This window comes from Phacochoerus africanus, chromosome 10, assembly GCF_016906955.1.
Source record: "Phacochoerus africanus isolate WHEZ1 chromosome 10, ROS_Pafr_v1, whole genome shotgun sequence".
Classification (NCBI taxonomy): Eukaryota; Metazoa; Chordata; class Mammalia; order Artiodactyla; family Suidae; genus Phacochoerus; species Phacochoerus africanus.
This window is the reverse complement of record NC_062553.1, coordinates 114,342,162-114,361,127: the sequence shown is the minus strand read 5'-3', so window position 1 is coordinate 114,361,127 and position 18,966 is coordinate 114,342,162. Positions and strand designations below refer to the sequence as shown.

The window sequence follows — 18,966 nt, the reverse complement described above, 5'->3', positions numbered from 1 at the left end:
AATCTTCATAGGTTTATATAAAGGAGTTCTCCCTAAAAGAGATTCAGATAATGCAGAGCCCAAAAAGTAGTACCAGCTGTCACCTCTAATATTTCCCATCCACATACACATCTATATGCTTTTCACATCACCCACTAATGAATATTTTCATTCAATATCCACTAGTGAAGAATTCTGTCTGTTAGAAAACATCTAATCATTTGCTTTTTTCTGTTTATCAACATTTATTAATTGATTTCCTCAATTATCTGGTTTTTTTCCTTGTACTTCATTTCCCTTTGGCCTTAATGACATAACAATATCTCCATGTATATAATCTGCCATCTCTTTATAATGCTGAATTATCAAGGCCAAATCATGCAAGAGTATTTCATCATAACAAGTTAAGACTGCATATCAAAAATGCTGGCCTCTGTACCAAAACTGTATACTCAGCTCCTAAATAGTCATCACCATTTGAATATTCTACTGGAGGACAGTCTACAGAAGCAAACTGGATACGCTGTCCCACGTGGTCTCCTCCAATGAACTAACTGGCATCCCCTACCTCCCTCTATCATGTCTCTATTATTAATACCACTATCTTAGGTATTTAAGAATATTAGAGAAATATTCTGGAAAACAGGTTGAGTTTTTAGATGGACCGAGAATGCATTATTATCTTCCTACTTAAAAATTCACTATGAAACAGTGCTTGGAACTAATGATTAGATTCCAATAACGAAAGATGCCTGTATTTCCCCTTCTCCCTCAGAAACTTTTTCACAAGAAGGATCAAATATGTGTAAAAAAAGCAGTATTTTTAAAAGAATCACGTAAATAAGAAGCCAAAGTTTACTTTTATTGAATAAAGAAAGTTCATCTAGGGCTTACATAGATATTAATATATTTTAGATTATAACAGCTGAGAGCTCAATAGCTGATTGGAAGAAAGCAATTTATATTTTCAATGGAGAGAAAAGAAAATCTAATTCCTACAGATGTCTTGTAAAATTCCCAAAACAAGGTCTAACCATGTTTATTGTTTAGGAGATTTTTTTTTTCTTTTCTCAAGAGATGAAAAGTAAGATGCCATATGAATACTATTGGTTACAACTAATATATATCAGCTTGAAAAAAAAATCATGAGACAGAAGCATAAATATAAAACAAAAAGACAAGGTTTTAAAACTGAATTGTAGGAATATTAACTATAGTCAGTGGAAAAGATACGTTACAACCAGGAGTGTGTTACATTAGTTCAGAACAGAACTCATAAGGCCGACCAAAACTGATGCTAGTTACAGGAAAGGGTCTGTTTTTAGGAAGCACATCTGGATAGATACCACAAAGAAAAGCCAACAATAACTACGTGGTCCCCTCTTGTTACTCAGTGAGGTGTCAAAGGTGAGATGGCTGGCTTCAGAGTTTAGGCCTTCTCCAAGGATTTGTAGTATTCCATCAGCACGGTCCACGCCTTGGGAGCCATGAAGCCTTCAGGAGGTTTCTGGCCTTCTCGGGCAAGTTTGCGCATTCGTGTTCCCGAAATAAATTCAAAGTCTTCATGGCTGAAAGGGAGGGAAAAAAAAGAAAATTAATTTCACATTTTTAAAAACCAATAGTGAATTTTTTTCTCCTTAAAAAAATTATTATTTTTTTTGTCTTTTGTTGTTGTTGTTGTTGTTGTTGCTATTTCTTGGGCCGCTCCCGCGGCATATGGAGGTTCCCAGACTAGGGGTCCAATCGGAGTTGTAGCCACCAGCCTATGCCAGAGCCACAGCAACACAGGATCCAAGCCGCGTCTGCAACCTACACCACAGCTCAGGGCAACACCGGGTCGTTAACCCACTGAGCAAGGGCAGGGACCGAACCCGCAACCTCATGGTTCCTAGTCGGATTTGTTAACCACTGCGCCATGACGGGAACTCCCAAAAAAATTATTTTTTTTTACTTTTATTATTTATTTATTTACAAACCCTTGTGTCCGGGGCTGACTCTCAATAGAGGGGAGCGGCTCTGCTATGTATGAAACCCCAAGATAATGAAATTTTTAAAAACTTGGGAGTTCCTGTCGTGGCTCAGGGGAAATGAATCCGACTAGGAATCTTGAGGTTGTGGGTTTGATCCCTGGCCTCGCTCAGTGGGTTGAGGATCCAGCGTTGCTGAGAGCTGTGGTGTAGGTCGAAGACGCGGCTTGGATCTGGCATTGCTGCGGCTGTGGTTTAGGCTGGCAGCTACAGCTCCAATTAGACCCCTAGCCTGGGAACCTCCATATGCTGCAAGTGCAGCCCTAAAAAGCAAAAAAAAAAACCAAAAAACAAAAAAACAACAAAAAAAACTTGTTCATTCTGTTCATGTGTAGACAAGTTTAATGAAAAAAAAATCTGGATGCAATGTAGTACTTATATCAACCTGATTTCAAGTTTGTCACTGAGCAAAAAAATCACACTATCCAATCACCCATTTTTGAAAAGAAAAAATATACTTTAATGGAACTTGTTACTGAGATCACTGTAGACTCAAATGCAATCATAAGAAATGGCAGCAATATCCCATGTATCCTTTACTCAGTTTCCTCCAATGGTAACATTTGGCAGAACTGCAGCATAATATTACAAACGGGATATCAGCCTTGAAACAATCCGCCAGTCTTACTCAGATTTTTCCAGTTTGACTCATACTCATTTCTCTGTGTTTATTTAGTTCTGGACAATATCATCACATGTACAGGTTCACATATCCACTATAGTCAAGAATCAGGACAGTTCCAAAACCATGACGATCCCTCAGGTTGCCCTTTTATAGTCATACCCACTCCTCTCCTCCCTCCAGCCCTGGTTTTCCCCAGCCCCTGCAACTAAAAATTTAGAAATGGGAAAATTAAAAAAAAAAAAATTTAGTTAGCACAGACTGAAAACTTTTTAGGAAATTTGAATCTGAAAGGCTAAATGCATTTTGGAACATTTAGAGAAAAACTGGAACCTAAAAAAAACAATAGCAAGCAAGTAGCAATAAATATTACCCACTGATTAAAATACTGCACAAAGGTAGTGTTAGTTTTTTTCATCTTCATACCTACAAAGACACACAAAAGCCCTTAGACCACTATACGCAAAGCACCTATAGCTAAGACACATATTGTCTACTGGTAATTTCAACCTCTTCCCTCAAACAAGGGAACCAGCTAGAGAGCAGACCAGGTCTGCGAGAATCCAAGGTCATGCAAGTCACTAGATCACAAGCTCTGTTTACTCCTCATCAGCGGCTCAATGCTCTCTCCCCACTTAACTATTTGTGGAGGTAACCTGGGAATCAAAGTGAAATCATAACTTGCCAAATGGCTCTTGCTTCTACAGGTATGCCGGGTATGTTTAATAATCACACTTCTAGCCATCTACATAAAGGAAATAATCAGAAACAAAGTTTTATTCTAGAATGCTATATATACAGGATATGAATATAAAATAGTGTTAACTCTTTTAATCAGCCACTGGAAAATCAATCTGATGCTTTATAATTCCATCTCTTACTAGTAAGCAGATGACACTTAACTCAGGCATGTGACATTTTCTGCGTTTCTATTCCCTGCACCGCAAGAAAGACAGTAAGATATACATTCCACTCAGTATTTCAGCAGCTCTCATCTTCTTAGGTTAAACATCTTTTAAATGTCTGCACACATTTTCAAAGATGATCAATAAAAATGAAAGGTTAACAGATATTGCCTCCAAGCAAGATGGATTCAGGAAGTTTAAACCTAGGGAGTATCTCGCACTTCTGTCATGCATTCAATGTGCAAGAGAAGTCAGATCTACTAATAAAACGGCCCATGCAGATGAGCTGGTTACCATAGCTGATATATGAAGTAAGCTATCTTCTTTCCCTTACCTAAATGACTACAACTTCAAGGGAGAAGAAATTGACTGCATGTGAGATGGGCCTAGAAGAAAAGCGAGGCTGGAGTTCCTGGTGTGGTGCAGTGCGTTACGGATCCCAGCACTGTCTCTGTGGTGGCTGGGGTTCAATCCCCAGCCCAGCGCAGCAGGTTAAGGATCCGGTGTTGCCACAGCTATGGCATAAGGCACAGCTGAGGCTCCGCTTGGATCCCTGGTCCAGGAATTTCTACTGACTGTGGGTGTGGCCAAAAAAAAAAAAAAAAGCAAGTCTATGACAGGAGATTTTCAAACAATTCAGGAAAGGTTGGAGTTCCAAATAGAATTTTTAAATTTATCAACACTAAAATGAAAACTGAGTTTGAGAAAATAGATAAGCTCTCCAAAGAAGACTCACCCAAAGAGAAAGCATTTGTCAAAGGAGTAGGAAGAAAACCATGATGACGGAAAAAGAAAAATTTTGAGGTTAAGGTCACAGAGGAGTTAAGGAAGATGACCATGGGGGGGGGGGGGAATAATCCACTGGATATATGAATCAGCATTCAAATTTTCCTTAATCAAGGAGTTTGACCAGATAATGAAGGGAAGAGATAAAGTGGTAAAGTGGCAGAGATACAGATAGGAGAAAAGATTTTTTTTTAAAAAGGAAAATGGAGTTCTTAGCAAGCGTATAGGCAAAAGAAAATAAGTGTCAAGAAGGAGAAAGGGGAGGAGGATGAAATCCAAGAAAGGGAAATAGGAGAGAGATGAAAGATGGAGAAGAAAGTCTGGGATGAAGAACAGAGAGAAAGAAGTTCTGACCAAGAGGGTGAAGAATGAAGAAGAAGTAGTGATGATTTAGAGTCAGAAAAAGATAAGGTGGTTAAGGCAACAGAGTCTCAGCCTTCTCAATAGAGATGTAAGGTTTTCTCCAGAGGGTAGCCAGACTGGGCATGGGCATGAACTGGTAATAAGATCCATCAACATAGTTAGGGGACCATATACCTCCAGGCCAAAGAGGTTACCCCCAGCGCAGAGTTTAGCAGGAGAGGAAGTCAACAGCTGGAGGGGTCCAGATTTCTCCAATGGTATCTAAAAAATCCTCACTCCAACCTGATGGAAAACTGGTTAGTTCAGCTGAGAATCATTTGACAAAACCCTAAATGTTTCAGGTCTTATCCATTCCCTAAATATGCCTCACTGAGGAAAAATATGACCCTAGATCTGGCCAGGTTCTGATTTCAAAAAAAGGAAACCCTGTGTCACATGCATAAAGTGCCTGTTCCTGATGGGCAAGGAGAAGGAAGTGAGGGAGCAGCTTGCTGGATGACTCCGTCTTGACTTTTCGATTAAAGGGAAAAAAGCCAGACCAATTAAAAGTCCTTTCTTTTCCCTGAATGCCAAAGAGTCTGAAATCCAGAAGTCTGCTTGCATTCCTTCCGAAATTGCATTTTAAACCCAAGGTCCCTGGGTACCTCTTTTCCTGAGGCTATTTCACACACCATCTGCCCCGCATGCCACAGGCATTTCTTCATCACATGAAATGGGAGTTTCTGCTTCCACATGGTGGTGGTTCCACTCCACCCTGGCTACGAAGACACATTTATTTCCCTCTGCCTCCTCTTTGTACTTCTATCCATCACGTCAGGAATTTTACTTTTCATCAGGAGTCAGGTGCAAGGACTTGACACGAGAGTCATTATCTGTAACCTAATCTCGGTTTTCACAATTAGACCTTTAGATGGACAGCATTTTACAGAAAAAACAAACACGAAATTAAGTGAACACTGAGGCATTCCGGGAAAGATCTAAAACTAGCCCTGAACTTTACCTGTGAATAATCAGGAATCTGTCAGAAGAAGGAAAGGCTACTACTACATAAAATGCTTTAGGCTCTCACTACAAAGCAATTCTAGTTAGGCCACCTAATCGTACTTGTTAAGCAATCTCCATGGCACCTGAAAAAAGAAACACAAGTCTGTTTTTTTTTTTTTCCTTTTGAAAACCACTTGGTCACAGATTCTTTTAAGCCACAGTTGACAGAACGCCTCCTCTTAAAAAAAAAATGAACAAAAACAAAAACCAAAAAAAAGCCAAAACCAAACAAGCAAATCAAATCCCCAAAACAAAGGGGAAGGGGTTAAAACACAGGGACAGAGAAAGCACCCCATCCAGCAGACTGTGTGGGACCATGTGGGACCAGCACCCTGTCTCATGTGGGACACACTCACTACATTTGGCTGGCATCTTGACTACAAAGTACAAGGACTCTTGGCCACTTGTTGAAGATTTTAAATCTTTACAACCATCTGCCATCTCTCAGTCCACACATGTGGCTGTTAGAGCCACCAGCACAAGCTATTCAAACAGACAAGAAGCTGGGGTCAGCTGACAGGCCTTCCAGTGTCTCTTTTGAAAGTTCATATTCAATTTGACCAGCTTTTTAAAAACTGCTAACTAGGAGTTCTTGCTGTGGTGCCACGAGATCAGCGGGGTCTCGGGAGCACTGGGACTCAGGTTCGATCCCTGGCCTGGCAGAGTGGTTAAGGCTTAGGTCGCAACTGTAACTGGGATCTGATCCCTGGCCCGGGAACTCCATATATGCCACAAGGCAGCCAAAAAAGGAGAAGGAAAAAAAAAAAAAAAAAAAAAAAAGCTAAGCAGATGATAATGGATCAGAGAAGCAAAGAGAAACTTCTCTGACAGAACCAAAAATAATGGTTAACATATAAGTGAAGCTAGTGAATTATTTGGCAGCTAATTAACTTTCATGGCACTTGAAAGAAACTCAAAAATAATACAGTATACACCAATACACTAAGAATTCTTTTCAAATACAGATCATCTCTTCAAAACCAGATCAACAGTTATTTATAGCTTACTTTTCAGGAGCCAAGCAGCAGCGACTGGCATCACACATGACACATTTGACAATTTTTATTTCCAAACCAAAGACCAATTGAAATCCATGAACAATGTAATTATCTCAAACTAATTTACCAAAATCCTTCGTTCATCACGTTTTCTCCCTTATAAACAAAAGCTAGAGAACAGCTCCTGTCAGACACTCCATCAAACAACAAGTTTCCAGGGACCACCTAATCACCTTGCTTCCAATCCCCTGTGGCAACCTCCTTAAACCTAAACCATCATTTCATTCACTCTCGCCTGCACTAATGCACACCGTCACAAGGACCTCCCTCCCATCTTCCTCTTGTCTATACTGCTAGGTCCTGTCTATACTTTTATGTGCCATGCAGTTTCAAATTTGTCTTTGTTTTAATAAACACTGCAAGTACAGTTACTTTGTAAGCCATGTCTGGTAATTCTAGCATATAAAGTCTCTGCAGGTCTGGCTGTGCTGACTGTAATTTTTTTTTTTTTTTGCTTTTTTCCTTGCTTTGGTACTTTGTTTCCTTGTACATGTTATCATTTTTTACTTAACCTGTTCATTAAGCTTGTATAATTATTTGTGGGAATAAGGTGAGGCCTAGAACAAAGGAGTAATGCGCCAGGGAGAATCTATGCCTGCTTCTGCTGAATACTTAGAGGCATGCCCAGTTAAGAACCACTCAAAACTAATTTCATGGTTTGAAGGCTTTTTGGTTGTTTATCTGTTTTGTTTTGATACAACCCAGGAAATATGTGTTTGGCCCACTGGAGCAGGTCTGAGCTTTTGAGCCTAAAAGCAGTGCTCTGCTTTGGTTCTTGGGGGAGAAGAATGGACAGGGTTCATTTCAGGTTCTGCCTTAGTACCCAAGGTGGAAGGAGTATCAGCTGATTGGGAGTGTCTCCCGGTGGACTCCCCACCCAGGTCAGGACCATGGAAATCAGTACCCAAGTTTGCTAGGTCCACCAGGACAAAAGCAACTTCACTGCCCTGCTTACTGAAGCTCTAACCTTCACTTACTACTTTGGCCTTATAGTTCTTAACATCTTTTGAGTGCCACAATGCTTTTACAAAAACTTTCATTTTTAAATCCAGAATTTTTAATTTCTCAGGAGAATCAATCTGTATAATCCAACTTACCTAATTTACCCAAAGCCTGAACTTCCTAACATTTAATGTACACTGGAGCACTACTATCTCTGACAATTGATCCCAGTTTGGACCTTTCAAAGAATTGCCTTATCTGGTCCTTATCCCATCACCCTTCTTCCTCTCTTTTTTCCAGCCTACCCTTCCCAAACCCTCTGGGTTTTCTCACCCTGGCACCTCTGCACATGCTTATTGCTTTGTCCATAATGCTATTACCTCCTTCTCTACCAGGGGAAAACCCACTTATCTTCTGGAGCTCTGCCCAAATGTCACTTGCTCCAGGAACCCACTCCTGACAATCTAGACTTCATCAGACAAGTGTTAGCAGAGCTTCCCACAAGTCTTCTGCAAAAGCACATGCCACCCTTAAGTAACAGTGTTTTTAGTGGTTCATTGTCTGCCTACTCCAGAACCTAAGTCCTATGAGGACAACAACAATCCCTGCTCGTTCCCAACTACAGGGCCCACAGCTAGCAATGACACGTACACAGTAAAAACTCAATAAATGGGAGTTCCCCTCGTGGCGGCAGTGGTTAACGAATCCGACTAGGAGCCATGAGGTTGCGGGTTCAGTCCCTGCCCTTGCTCAGTGGGTTAACGATCCGGCGTTGCCGTGAGCTGTGGTGTAGGTTGCAGACGCGGCTTGGACCCCGCGTTGCTGTGGCTCTGGTGTAGGCCGGTGGCTACAGCTCCGATTCAACTCCTAGCCTGGGAACCTCCATATGCCGTGGGAGTGGCCCAAGAAATAGCAAAAAGACAAAAAAAAAAAAAAAAAAACTCAATAAATGGTTAATGAATAAAGCATAACACAATCAGAAATTATTATACTAATTTCAATGTAATATGACTTTAAAATAAGATACAGCATATATAACATATATAATTTGACTTTCAAAAATATAAATACTAGTATGTCCCTAATTATGATTCAAATTATAGTAAAAAGACAGTGCAATCGATTTTTAAATTAGACCTTATCTATTGCCATAACTCCCTGCAATAAAATACGTGCAAAATCTACACAGGTAATTCTCAGTCGTGGCGCAGCAGTAACGAATCTGACTAGGAACCATGAGATTGTGGGTTCGATCCCTGGCCTTGCTCAGTGGGTTGGGGATCCGGTGTTGCCGTGCACTGTGGTGTAGGTCGCAGACTCGGCTTGGATCCTGCGTTGCTGTGGCTCTGGCCAGCAGCTACAGCTCTGACTGGACCCCTAGCCTGGGAACTTCCATATGCCACAGGTGCAGCCCTTAAAAAAAAAAGACAAAAAAAAAAATCTACATAGGACAAACTCACTGGTAAATGCATGCAATTAGAGTCTACCAGCTTTCAGAAGAAACACAAAAATTAATAAAAACAAAGCATCTTATGAATTAATGGAAAAGACAGTTCCTCAGTAGTCTAACAGAAATATTTACATATGATAAAGAGTACACAGCAAGAAAGAGAAAGAACAAAAGTCACACAACGGCATGAAAAACTTGGATGTGAAAAGTGAGGTGAAAGAATAAAAGACTTCAAGATTCCACACAGTGGGAAGAACAAGTAACTAGGGAATCTCAGGATCTGGAGATACATGAAGGGAAAAGTAAAGCTGCTTCTGGGAATTTTAAATAATATCAAGAAATCTAAGCAGAAACACCCATTAGTGCGGTAGTCTTCATGACCTTCACCCCACGGTGTTACTACCATGATAGGTCCTTATACTGCAAAAGGAATTTTGCAGATGCAATTAAAGTTACTAATCAACTGACCTAAAATAGTGAAATTACGTGAGCGGGCCTAAACTAATCACTCGAGCCTTCTAAAAGCAAATAATGTCCTCAGATGACCACAGAAGTCAGATTTGAAGCAATCCCCACCAACAGAGAGAGATCTGACATGAGGGAGATTCTACCACTGAGCTGAAGGGCCCACAAGAACCTAAGTGGCTGCCGACTGCAGAGAGCAATAACCAGTAAGAGGATGGGGACTTCAGTCCTACAACTCTAAGGAACTGAATGCTGCCAGCAAGTCTCATCTTGGAAGTCGATTCTTTCCAGAGCCTTCAGATAAGAGCCCAGCCCCGCCAGAGAGTCCAGTCTAACCCTCCCAGACATCTGACCTAAGCAACTACAAGATAATAAATGGGAAATGTTTTAAGACACTAAATGTGTTAATGTGTTACTCAGCAATAGGAAACTAACATAATTAGCAATTTGGAAACACCAGGTATAGCTTTAAGAGCCAACCAATAGAAAACACAAGAACAGATGAGCTTTCCTGTGGAAAGTATATAAAAGAAATGAAGAATATATGAGAAAATACTTGAAGGATGCCTCTAATTAGAGTGCTTTAAAAAAAAAAAGACACTAATAGGACATGATTTTAAGTACTTCAGCATTAAATATATGAAAGAAATACTTCATGATAACCTGGAAATAACGAGATGGCAAACGTTTAGGTCCACCTGTTCCTTCACTTACCTATTGCCACAAGGCACTCTCACTCATGTGCACTCTCTTTTTGTTGAGTTGCTATATAAATAATCTGAACCAAAATTCTGCATTTACCTATTCAAATAGAAATAGGATTTACTATGTAAAGGAAAAAATTATAAATAGCTGAATTATCTTTATAAGTTTGTAAAATCCGAAAGAAGGGGCTTTAATCTTTTAGTCTTAAAACTAAATTTCCTTGAGTCATTATTATAGCTAACATGCACTGACTTAACTTCCTAAGTAAAAACAGATGATTTTTATCATAATTCTTATCAATAATGCCTGTAATTTTCATAAAGTTTTTTTCTCTTTAAGCCTTGTCTTACACTGGTATTTAATCAAATCAAAAGCTAAAAAATCATTAATTACATAAAAGCTGGCATTGAATAACATCCATTAATCAAATATAGGACAACCTCATATGTGCATAATTAATAACTGTGTTTTCTCACTACATCAAAGACTATCGCCTTTTCGCAAAATTTTAATCACTTTCCAACATATTCCCGCCAACTTAATTATATTTGAACAGAAATATACAAAAATTAGAAAACTAAGGCAGTTTTAAAGCTTCCCAAGTTACCATTCATTAAGATTTGGTAACTCAAAAAAAATTCCAAGAAAACGAGCCAGTCATGCAACTAATATAGAATTCATCACTGGAAAATCTTATGAGTACTGATGTAATTATTTAGCTTTTGAATGATTAAAAGAGAGACTTAAAGCATTATTACACAGATTTAACAAAACATGAAAGTTATCAAGGGCTTCCCAGCACATTACTCAACTACATACAGATGGGCTTTAGGGTCTTGTATGTGATTAAATCAGCTGATCATGCAAAGAAACCACAGTCATGAAACATAGCAGCCTAAGAAGTATAAAAGAAAAGCTCGACTCTATTTAATTTTGTTTCCTTAACTCATTAAAATGGAAACTCACCTAAGTTTTAAGTATTTGACCACTAACAGAATGATTCTATTTCTCTTATCTCTCTATAAGTTACTGTTATTTCCAGAACAAGGTTATGTTCATAAAATCCTACACACAACTAAACAAACTGTATGCTGGGTGAGAAGTAAAGCGTTGCCCTCCCCAGCAGTCCATCTCTGACACTATATATTTTATAGATTTGTAGGAAGGCAAGCCTATCTTCCTTGCGGGTTCTCAGTGGGGGAGTTTTCATGGATACTTATTTATTTATTCACACTTTTTTTTTTTTGGCTTTGGCTTTTTAGGGCCACATCCACAGCATATGGAGGTTCCCAAGCTACGGGTCAAATCAGAGCCATAGCTACCAGCCTACACCACAGTCACAGCAACAGCAGGACAGATGATCAAAACAGCTACAACATTCCTTTAAGCCAAAGTCTAATCCAGAGCAAGATTGATTCTGTTCTACAAAGACTGATAAAGGTGAGGAAACTGCAGAAGAAAAGTCTGAAGCTGGCAGAGATCGGTTTATGAGATTTAAGGAAAGAAGCTATCTCCATAACATACAAGTACAATGAGAAGCAACAAGTGCTGATGTAGAAATTGCAGCAAGTTATCCAGAAGATCTAGCTGAGATAATTAATGAAGGAGGCAACACTAAACAACAGATTTTCCCTTTAGACGAAATAGCCTTTTTCTGGAAGAAGACACCATTTAGGATTTTCATAGTGAGAGAGGAAAAGTCAATGCCTGGCTTCAAAGCTTGTAAGGACAGGCTGACTCTCTTGTTAGAAGCTAATGCAACTGGTGACTTTAAGTTGAAGCCAGTGCTCATTTCCATTCTGTAAATCCAAAGGCCCTTGTGAATTATGCTAAATCTACTCTGCCTGTGCTCTATAAATGAATGGAACAACAAAGCCTGAATGATGCACATCTGTTTACAACATGGTTTACTGAATATTTTAAGCCCACTGTTGAGAGTTTCTCCTCAGAAAGAAAGATTCCTTTCAAAATATGACTGCTCAATGACAATGCACCCACCTGGTCACCCAAGAGCTCTGATGGAGATGTGCAATTAGGTTCCTGTTATTTTCATGCCTGCTAATACAACATCCATTCTGCAGCCTGTGGATCAAGTAATTTCAACCTCCAAGGCTTCTTATTTAAGAAATGCATTTCATAAGGCTATAGCCTAGCTGCCCTAGAGAGTGATTCCTCTAATATATTTGGAAAAGTCCATTGAAAACCTTCCATAAAGGATTCACCATTCTAGATGCCATTAGGAACATCCATGATTTCTGGGAAGAGGTCAAAATACCAACAATCACAAGAATTTAGAAGTTGATTCCAACCCATATGGATAACTTGAGGGGTTCAAGGCTTCAGCAGAGGAAGTAACTGCAGATGTGATGGAAATAGCTAGAGAACTTCAAGTGGAGCCTGAATATGTGACTGAATTTCTATAGTCTCATTATTGAATGGATGCAGAGTTGCTTCTAATGAATAAGCAAGGAAAGTGGTTTCTTGAGATAGAACCTACTCCTGGTGAAGACACTGTGAAGACTGTTGAAATCACAACAAAGAATTTGGAATATTACATAAACTTTAGTTGATAAAGCAGTGGCAGAGCTTGAGAGGACTGACTCCAGTTTTGAAAGAAGCTGTATCGTGGGTAAAATGCTAATAAACAGCACTGCATGCTTCAGAGGAACCATTCCTGAAAGGAAGAGTCAATCGACATGGTAAACGTCATTGTCTTAATGTAAGAAATTGCCACAGCCCAACCTTCAGCAACCTGATCAGTCAGCAGCCATTAACGTCTAAGACTCTCCACCAGCAAAAACATCACGGCTCACTGAAGACTCAGACAATGGTTAGTCCTTTTTAGCAACAGAGTATTTTTAACTAAGATATGTAAATTGCTTTTTTTAGAAATATTGCAATTGCACACTTAATATACTACAGTATAATGTAAACATAACTTTTACATGTATTAGAAAACCAAAAAATTTACATGATTTGCTTTATTGTGATACTTGCTTTAATTAAAAAGCCACACTATCTCTGAGGTATGTCTGTATTGATATTATCTGTAGATAACAATTAATATAATTTTGTCAAAGGAAGATAAATACACACTCAATACTACCAATAACTTGCACTAAAAGGCTGTTCATTTTTTGCTCCTTCTAAGATCTCTGAAGAAAGAAGTTGCACTCTTAGTGGTCAAAAGCCTAGGCTATGGAGCCATACTGCTAGAGTTCAGCTGCTAAGCTGCCATTCCCTGGCTCTGAGTCTTTACACAAGTTATTTGAACTTGGTACGCTCAGTTTGCTACTAATCTAAAAAAATGAGGATAATAATAGCACCTACTTCACAGGATTATTGTGGGGAATAATTAATTTAATACCTGTAAAGCAATTAGGACAGTGCCTATTACACGATGACTACACAAATATTAAACTCTCTCTCATTATGTAGCTCTCCTGGACTCACCAGCATAATCATCAGTAAGTCCCTGGATGCTTCTATATGCTCAGCACCAGCAGAAATGTCATTACTGCCGTTCACAACAAAATTCCTGAGATCATGAACCATGAAACCAGATGCAACTTTTATTTCTATTTCTAACTTCTAAAATATTGAGAAATTCATTTCCTTGGTTTGCCTTTCTCTGAAATGGGTATGATGAAGCTTGTAAAGTGTTATAAAGATGAGACAATACACTAAAGTCCCAGGAGGAGCTTAGAGCCCAAGGTGTTTCATAGATCTATGCAGAGAATGTAAAGCTTACTGCTCAGCGTCATAGTAGTCCATCCGCTTCTTTTTCTTGTTATAAGCTGCCACTCGAAAGGGAACTATTTCCAAGGTGATTAGGCCAGGGGCCATGGTCAGCACTTTGGCGCCATGAGTTGGCTCATAAAGATCCTTCCCTGTTTCTGGATGAGGCATGCCAGCAGGGTCTCGCCCAACAATATAAAAATTGGCTCCTGCAACCATCCGTGCTCTGCAATGCCACTGGACCTAGAATAAAAAATTTCATATTAGATAATCATGATTTTATGACCAGCACTTAGAAATAATAAGTGGATGATAAATGCATATACTTGTTACACAATCAATATCTACCCAAAGGAAATCTCATCTCGGGAAGCCAGAAGCAAAACTGGCAACCTCTTCCACTCCAAAAAAAATCTAAACATATATATGTATATGGATGTCTATGTATATGTATTTAGGTATTTACCTCTAAGAAATAATGTGAATGTACAACTGTGTCTGTACAATTTTACGCAACTTATATAGTTCAAAATCTCATCTATTGGGTAGAAATCAGGCTAGTGGTTGATTCTTTGAGAGAGGCAACTGAAAGGGCTTTCTAGGGCAATGATAATGTTCTGGGTTTTTTTCCTCAGCTTTATTGAGTATAACTGACAAATAAAACTGTTTTTGTTTAAAGCCTATAACATCTAGATCTGATACACAAATACACTGTAAAATATTTACCACAATCAAGTTAATGAACACATCCATTAAGACACAGTTAACTCTCTATGCCAATGGTGAGAATACTTAAGATCTACTCTGAGCAAATCCCAAGTATACAAGGCAATACTATTTGTTGCGAGACATGTTTCTAAATATTTTCTTAGCCTCTTTGCTGAAAACTCCATCTTGTCCTGCTTTACTTTACCCCATCTTCCTGCTTGAAAAATAGTCACAGTGCTGGTAAATGACTTAAGCTTAAGAACAAAGACCTAAAGGTATAAATTATTCAAGTGGTCAGCTGAATGAGGACATAATGTACTGGTCTAGGCACACGAGACCTGTGCAGAATGGCACACTGTTTGCCTAACAGGTCCTCTTAAGAATAAGAGAAAGAATAAAAGAGGAACCTCATGGCCCCAAGTGGTTTATGAGCAGTTGTTAGCAGAATATGCATTAGCAAAGAGAACCAAGGTGTAAACCTAGGCACACAGGGTTGCAGAAGATAGGCATGCAGTCTGCAGAAGCACAGAGATGATTCTCTGGAATGCTATACATAGATAGCTAACAGCAAGCTTCCTCAAATGCTAATGACTGTTAAATGCCTCAAGGTCAGAGTAAAAGATTAACCATTTACCACCTATGTGACTGTTAAAATAATAGAAGAACTTATAAAATAATAAAGAAAAATTATATCCTGCACCTATAGCCCCCTCGTCACTTGACGTAATCCCAAAGAGCACAATAAAAGCAGTGTGGTCTCTTGAGGCAGCGCTCTTGGTCCCTGAGACCTTGAGTCCCCCGGTTCCCACCTTAAGATAAATGTCTCTGTGTCTTGTTTTATGTTAACTTTTTTCCTTAAGTTTCACAGCACCCTTTCTTCAGCCCTAACCTGCTGAGCTGGTCTCGGCACTGTTAACCAGAGTCGCCGTGCTATATCTTACATACTCAGGATGTACAACTGGAAGTTTGTACCAACCTTGGAAATAAAAGCTTGTACCTAATTCACTCGGGTGTTGTGCTGGTAATCAGAGTATGCTCACTCTAAGACTGCTGAGATGTACTCTTGTGATGGATGCATTTTTCTCTATGTTTTACTTTAACAGGTAAAAAAAACTAGATGAAAATGATTTAAACTGGAGTTCCCTGGTGGCGCAGCAGATTAAGGATCTGGCATTGTCACTGCTATAGCTCAGGTCACTGCTGTGGCATGGGTTTAATCCTGACCCAGGACCTTACACATGCCACGGGCGCAGCCAAAGGAAAAGATGATTTAACTTCCATGAATACTTACATAACTGGGTCCTGAGACAAATTAGCTAAGGGACGACTACCCAAGATACTAGGTAAGAAAGACAAGGTGTTGGAAGTGACTAAACAGCCATGCTGCATCCAAAGATAGCTTTGTAGCTCATACTTTCACACAAAGACTTATTTTTAAAAAACAAAAAATAAGGAGTTCCTATTGTGGCTCAGTGGAAACGAACATGACTAGTATCCATGAGGACATAGTTCGATCCCTAGCCCTGCTAAGTGGGTTAAGGATCCAGCTGCAGTGTAGCTCACAGATGTGGCTCAAATCTGGTGTGGCTGTGGCTGTGGTATAGGCCGCAGCTTCAGCTCCAATTCAGCCCCTAGCTTGGTAACTTTCATATGCCATGCATACAGCCCTAAAAAAAAAGGGAGGGGGAAAGAGTAATAAAAACAACAGACAGTCTAACACCTAGAACTGTGGAGCTTTAGAAGTTAAAGTAACTGTAATTGGTCATCATTCTTATTAAAACACCAAGAAAGTGAAGCTTCACAGGTTACGTGACGTAGTTAAGTGCAGAACAAACCCACGTCTACAAATTCAGTCTTAGCTCCTTTTTAGTGCCTGACAGCTCCATTATTTATGGTTTACAAAACCATCTCAGTTTTACACGAAAATGAGTATAAATGATGACCACTACACATCACTTTCATTTTCTCTCTTTATTCTTATCAGCACACTTCAGAAAGTGCAATAGCACGAGGGCAATCCCATACCCTACCCTTGAACTGGTCACCTGGAGGAGTGCCAACCTTTTTAGTTGTTTTTCCTGATATTTACCTCTATATTCCTAAATAGCATGTGTATACCCCTGTATCTTGACTATTTAATTTTAGATATTGTATACAGTCATTCCTCTGCATCCATGGATTCAATCAATAACAAACTATGTAGTACTTGTATGTATTTACTGGAAAAGATTCATGTACAAGTGGACCCACACAGCTCAAATCTGTGTTGTTCAAGGGCCGACCGTAATATAGACATTATTTCCACATTATTTATACTTCCTACTGAAAAAGATGATATTTGGCTCTGACTCCACTATCCTTATTTCCTATCCCATTTCACTTTGGGTGAAATACACATTCATCTGTAAAACTGGAAATATAGGGAATTTACCTCAGAATTTTTAAGAAAATTAACATATGAAGCATTTAAGGACTTCTAAAAGTACCTAGTATAGAATAAATAGAAAATAAATGTCAGCAGTTATCATTTTTATTTTATTCCTCTCCTTGTATAACTGCTTGTTTTTCCTCGAGTTCATTATTGCCTTGATTCTTTCCACTTGCTTAGCTTCCAATATACCTGTGCTTCTATGTACCTTGTGTTATTTTTCTTCCTGAACACATAGTTTAATATAATTCTCAGTCTCCTGTTCACTGTGGCCATATGCCTTGATTCTGGCCAAAGGAATGAGAGCCAAAGTGATAATATGCCGCTTCCAAATATGGACCATTAAAAAGCCTCCCAACCACCATCCCAGTTTGCTCTTCCCATATGCCAGGACCCCAAGGTCCTATAAATAGCTCTTTTTCTACTGTAGTATTACTTCTGCTTGCACTGAGCTGCAATAGTTCTGTATGAACAAGAGGGAGAGCATGATGCTAGAAGACCTCTGCTCCTCACTTATGCTGCCTTTTCCTCCACCCACCCCAGATCCAGCTCTTCATGAAAATTCTGCTCTTTCCTCACTGCCCCTTCAGAGGAGACAAACAGAAGACCTCTGCTAGTTCAGACTCAATTTTTATCAAGGAGTCAGTCAGAATCAAATCATCAGTTAACTACTTTGCAACTCCACCTGAATGGGAAATTTTTTCTCATGCAAAATAACTTTTACAGAGTTAAATTTAAAGGGTGGTCTGGGGTCTAAGTTCTCTGAATTTAGGTGAGCTTAAATTAAATTAAATTTCGCACATTAAATATTTATGTCTAGATGCATAACTCATTCAAGTATCAAATGGTCAATAAACCAAGAATATTTTTTGACCAAAAGCATATTAGTGACATTGGCCAACTCTAATTTTTTGTCTTGGAAATTACCAGAAAATTAAATTGCTTCTCTGACTTCTTTTAGAGGTTATATGAGTAAATTAAATGTAAACACAACAAATACAGAGTCAATATACCCCTGCAGGTGACCTGAATGATTTCAATATATTTAAGTGAATAGTTCCTTATGAGAATACTTTTAAAATTGTAACATCCATGAGTAAGCAAATCACATGTAACTCTTCCAAGAATGCCCACTATTGAGAAGGTAGTATGTTTTAATCAAGAGAATACACACAGACATCAGGATCTGGTTAAGAATACAGACTTTCAAGTCAGGCTATCCTAGATTTGAATCCTGGCTTTGCCCCATTATTAATGGAATACCCTTAAGCAATTTCACTATATAAGCTTCAGTTTCCTAATTTATAAAAATGAGAACATTAATACTTATGGAACTGAGGAGAACTCTGCAGCCCCCCACCCCCAAATGATTAGGACAATTGAGTCACAGTCTGTGTGTCTGATGCACATTCCTTAGTTGTTTGACAGATACTGTATCTGCCACTAGATGGAAGAAAAGCTAATTGAGTACAACCAGACCAAGGCCATGACATAAGCTGTTCCACCTTGAGCAGTACTGAATCTATGGCAAGTACAATTCCAAGAACTGGCCTCAAGGGAATGGGATTAACATTATTGCTCATAATAATCTATACATTGCAGGCATCAAAATAACTGTAGCTTCCTCTGCCCATATATGTAAGTGGACAACTAAAACTGTCAGCAAAGGATGGGATTAAGATGGCAGAATAGAAGGACTGGAGCTCACCTTCTCTCCTAAAGACAAAAAAATTATAACCAAATGCT

The 18,966-nt window shown here is 39.0% G+C and overlaps 1 protein-coding gene across 3 annotated transcripts in view; it reads right to left on the bottom strand.

Annotated features, from left to right (window-relative positions):
- Window positions 1-820: 820 nt before the first annotated feature.
- Window positions 821-18,966, bottom strand: part of PAPSS1 (3'-phosphoadenosine 5'-phosphosulfate synthase 1) — a 122,317-nt gene continuing 104,171 nt past the window's right edge. For all 3 annotated transcript variants that reach the window (XM_047798453.1, XM_047798454.1, XM_047798455.1), the window contains 2 exons: window positions 14,098-14,327; window positions 821-1,547 (listed from right to left, as the gene is read on the bottom strand). In XM_047798453.1, coding sequence (XP_047654409.1) covers window positions 1,409-1,547; window positions 14,098-14,327 — 369 coding nt within the window. In that variant the 3' untranslated portion in view covers window positions 821-1,408. The remainder of the gene's footprint in view (window positions 1,548-14,097; window positions 14,328-18,966) is intronic.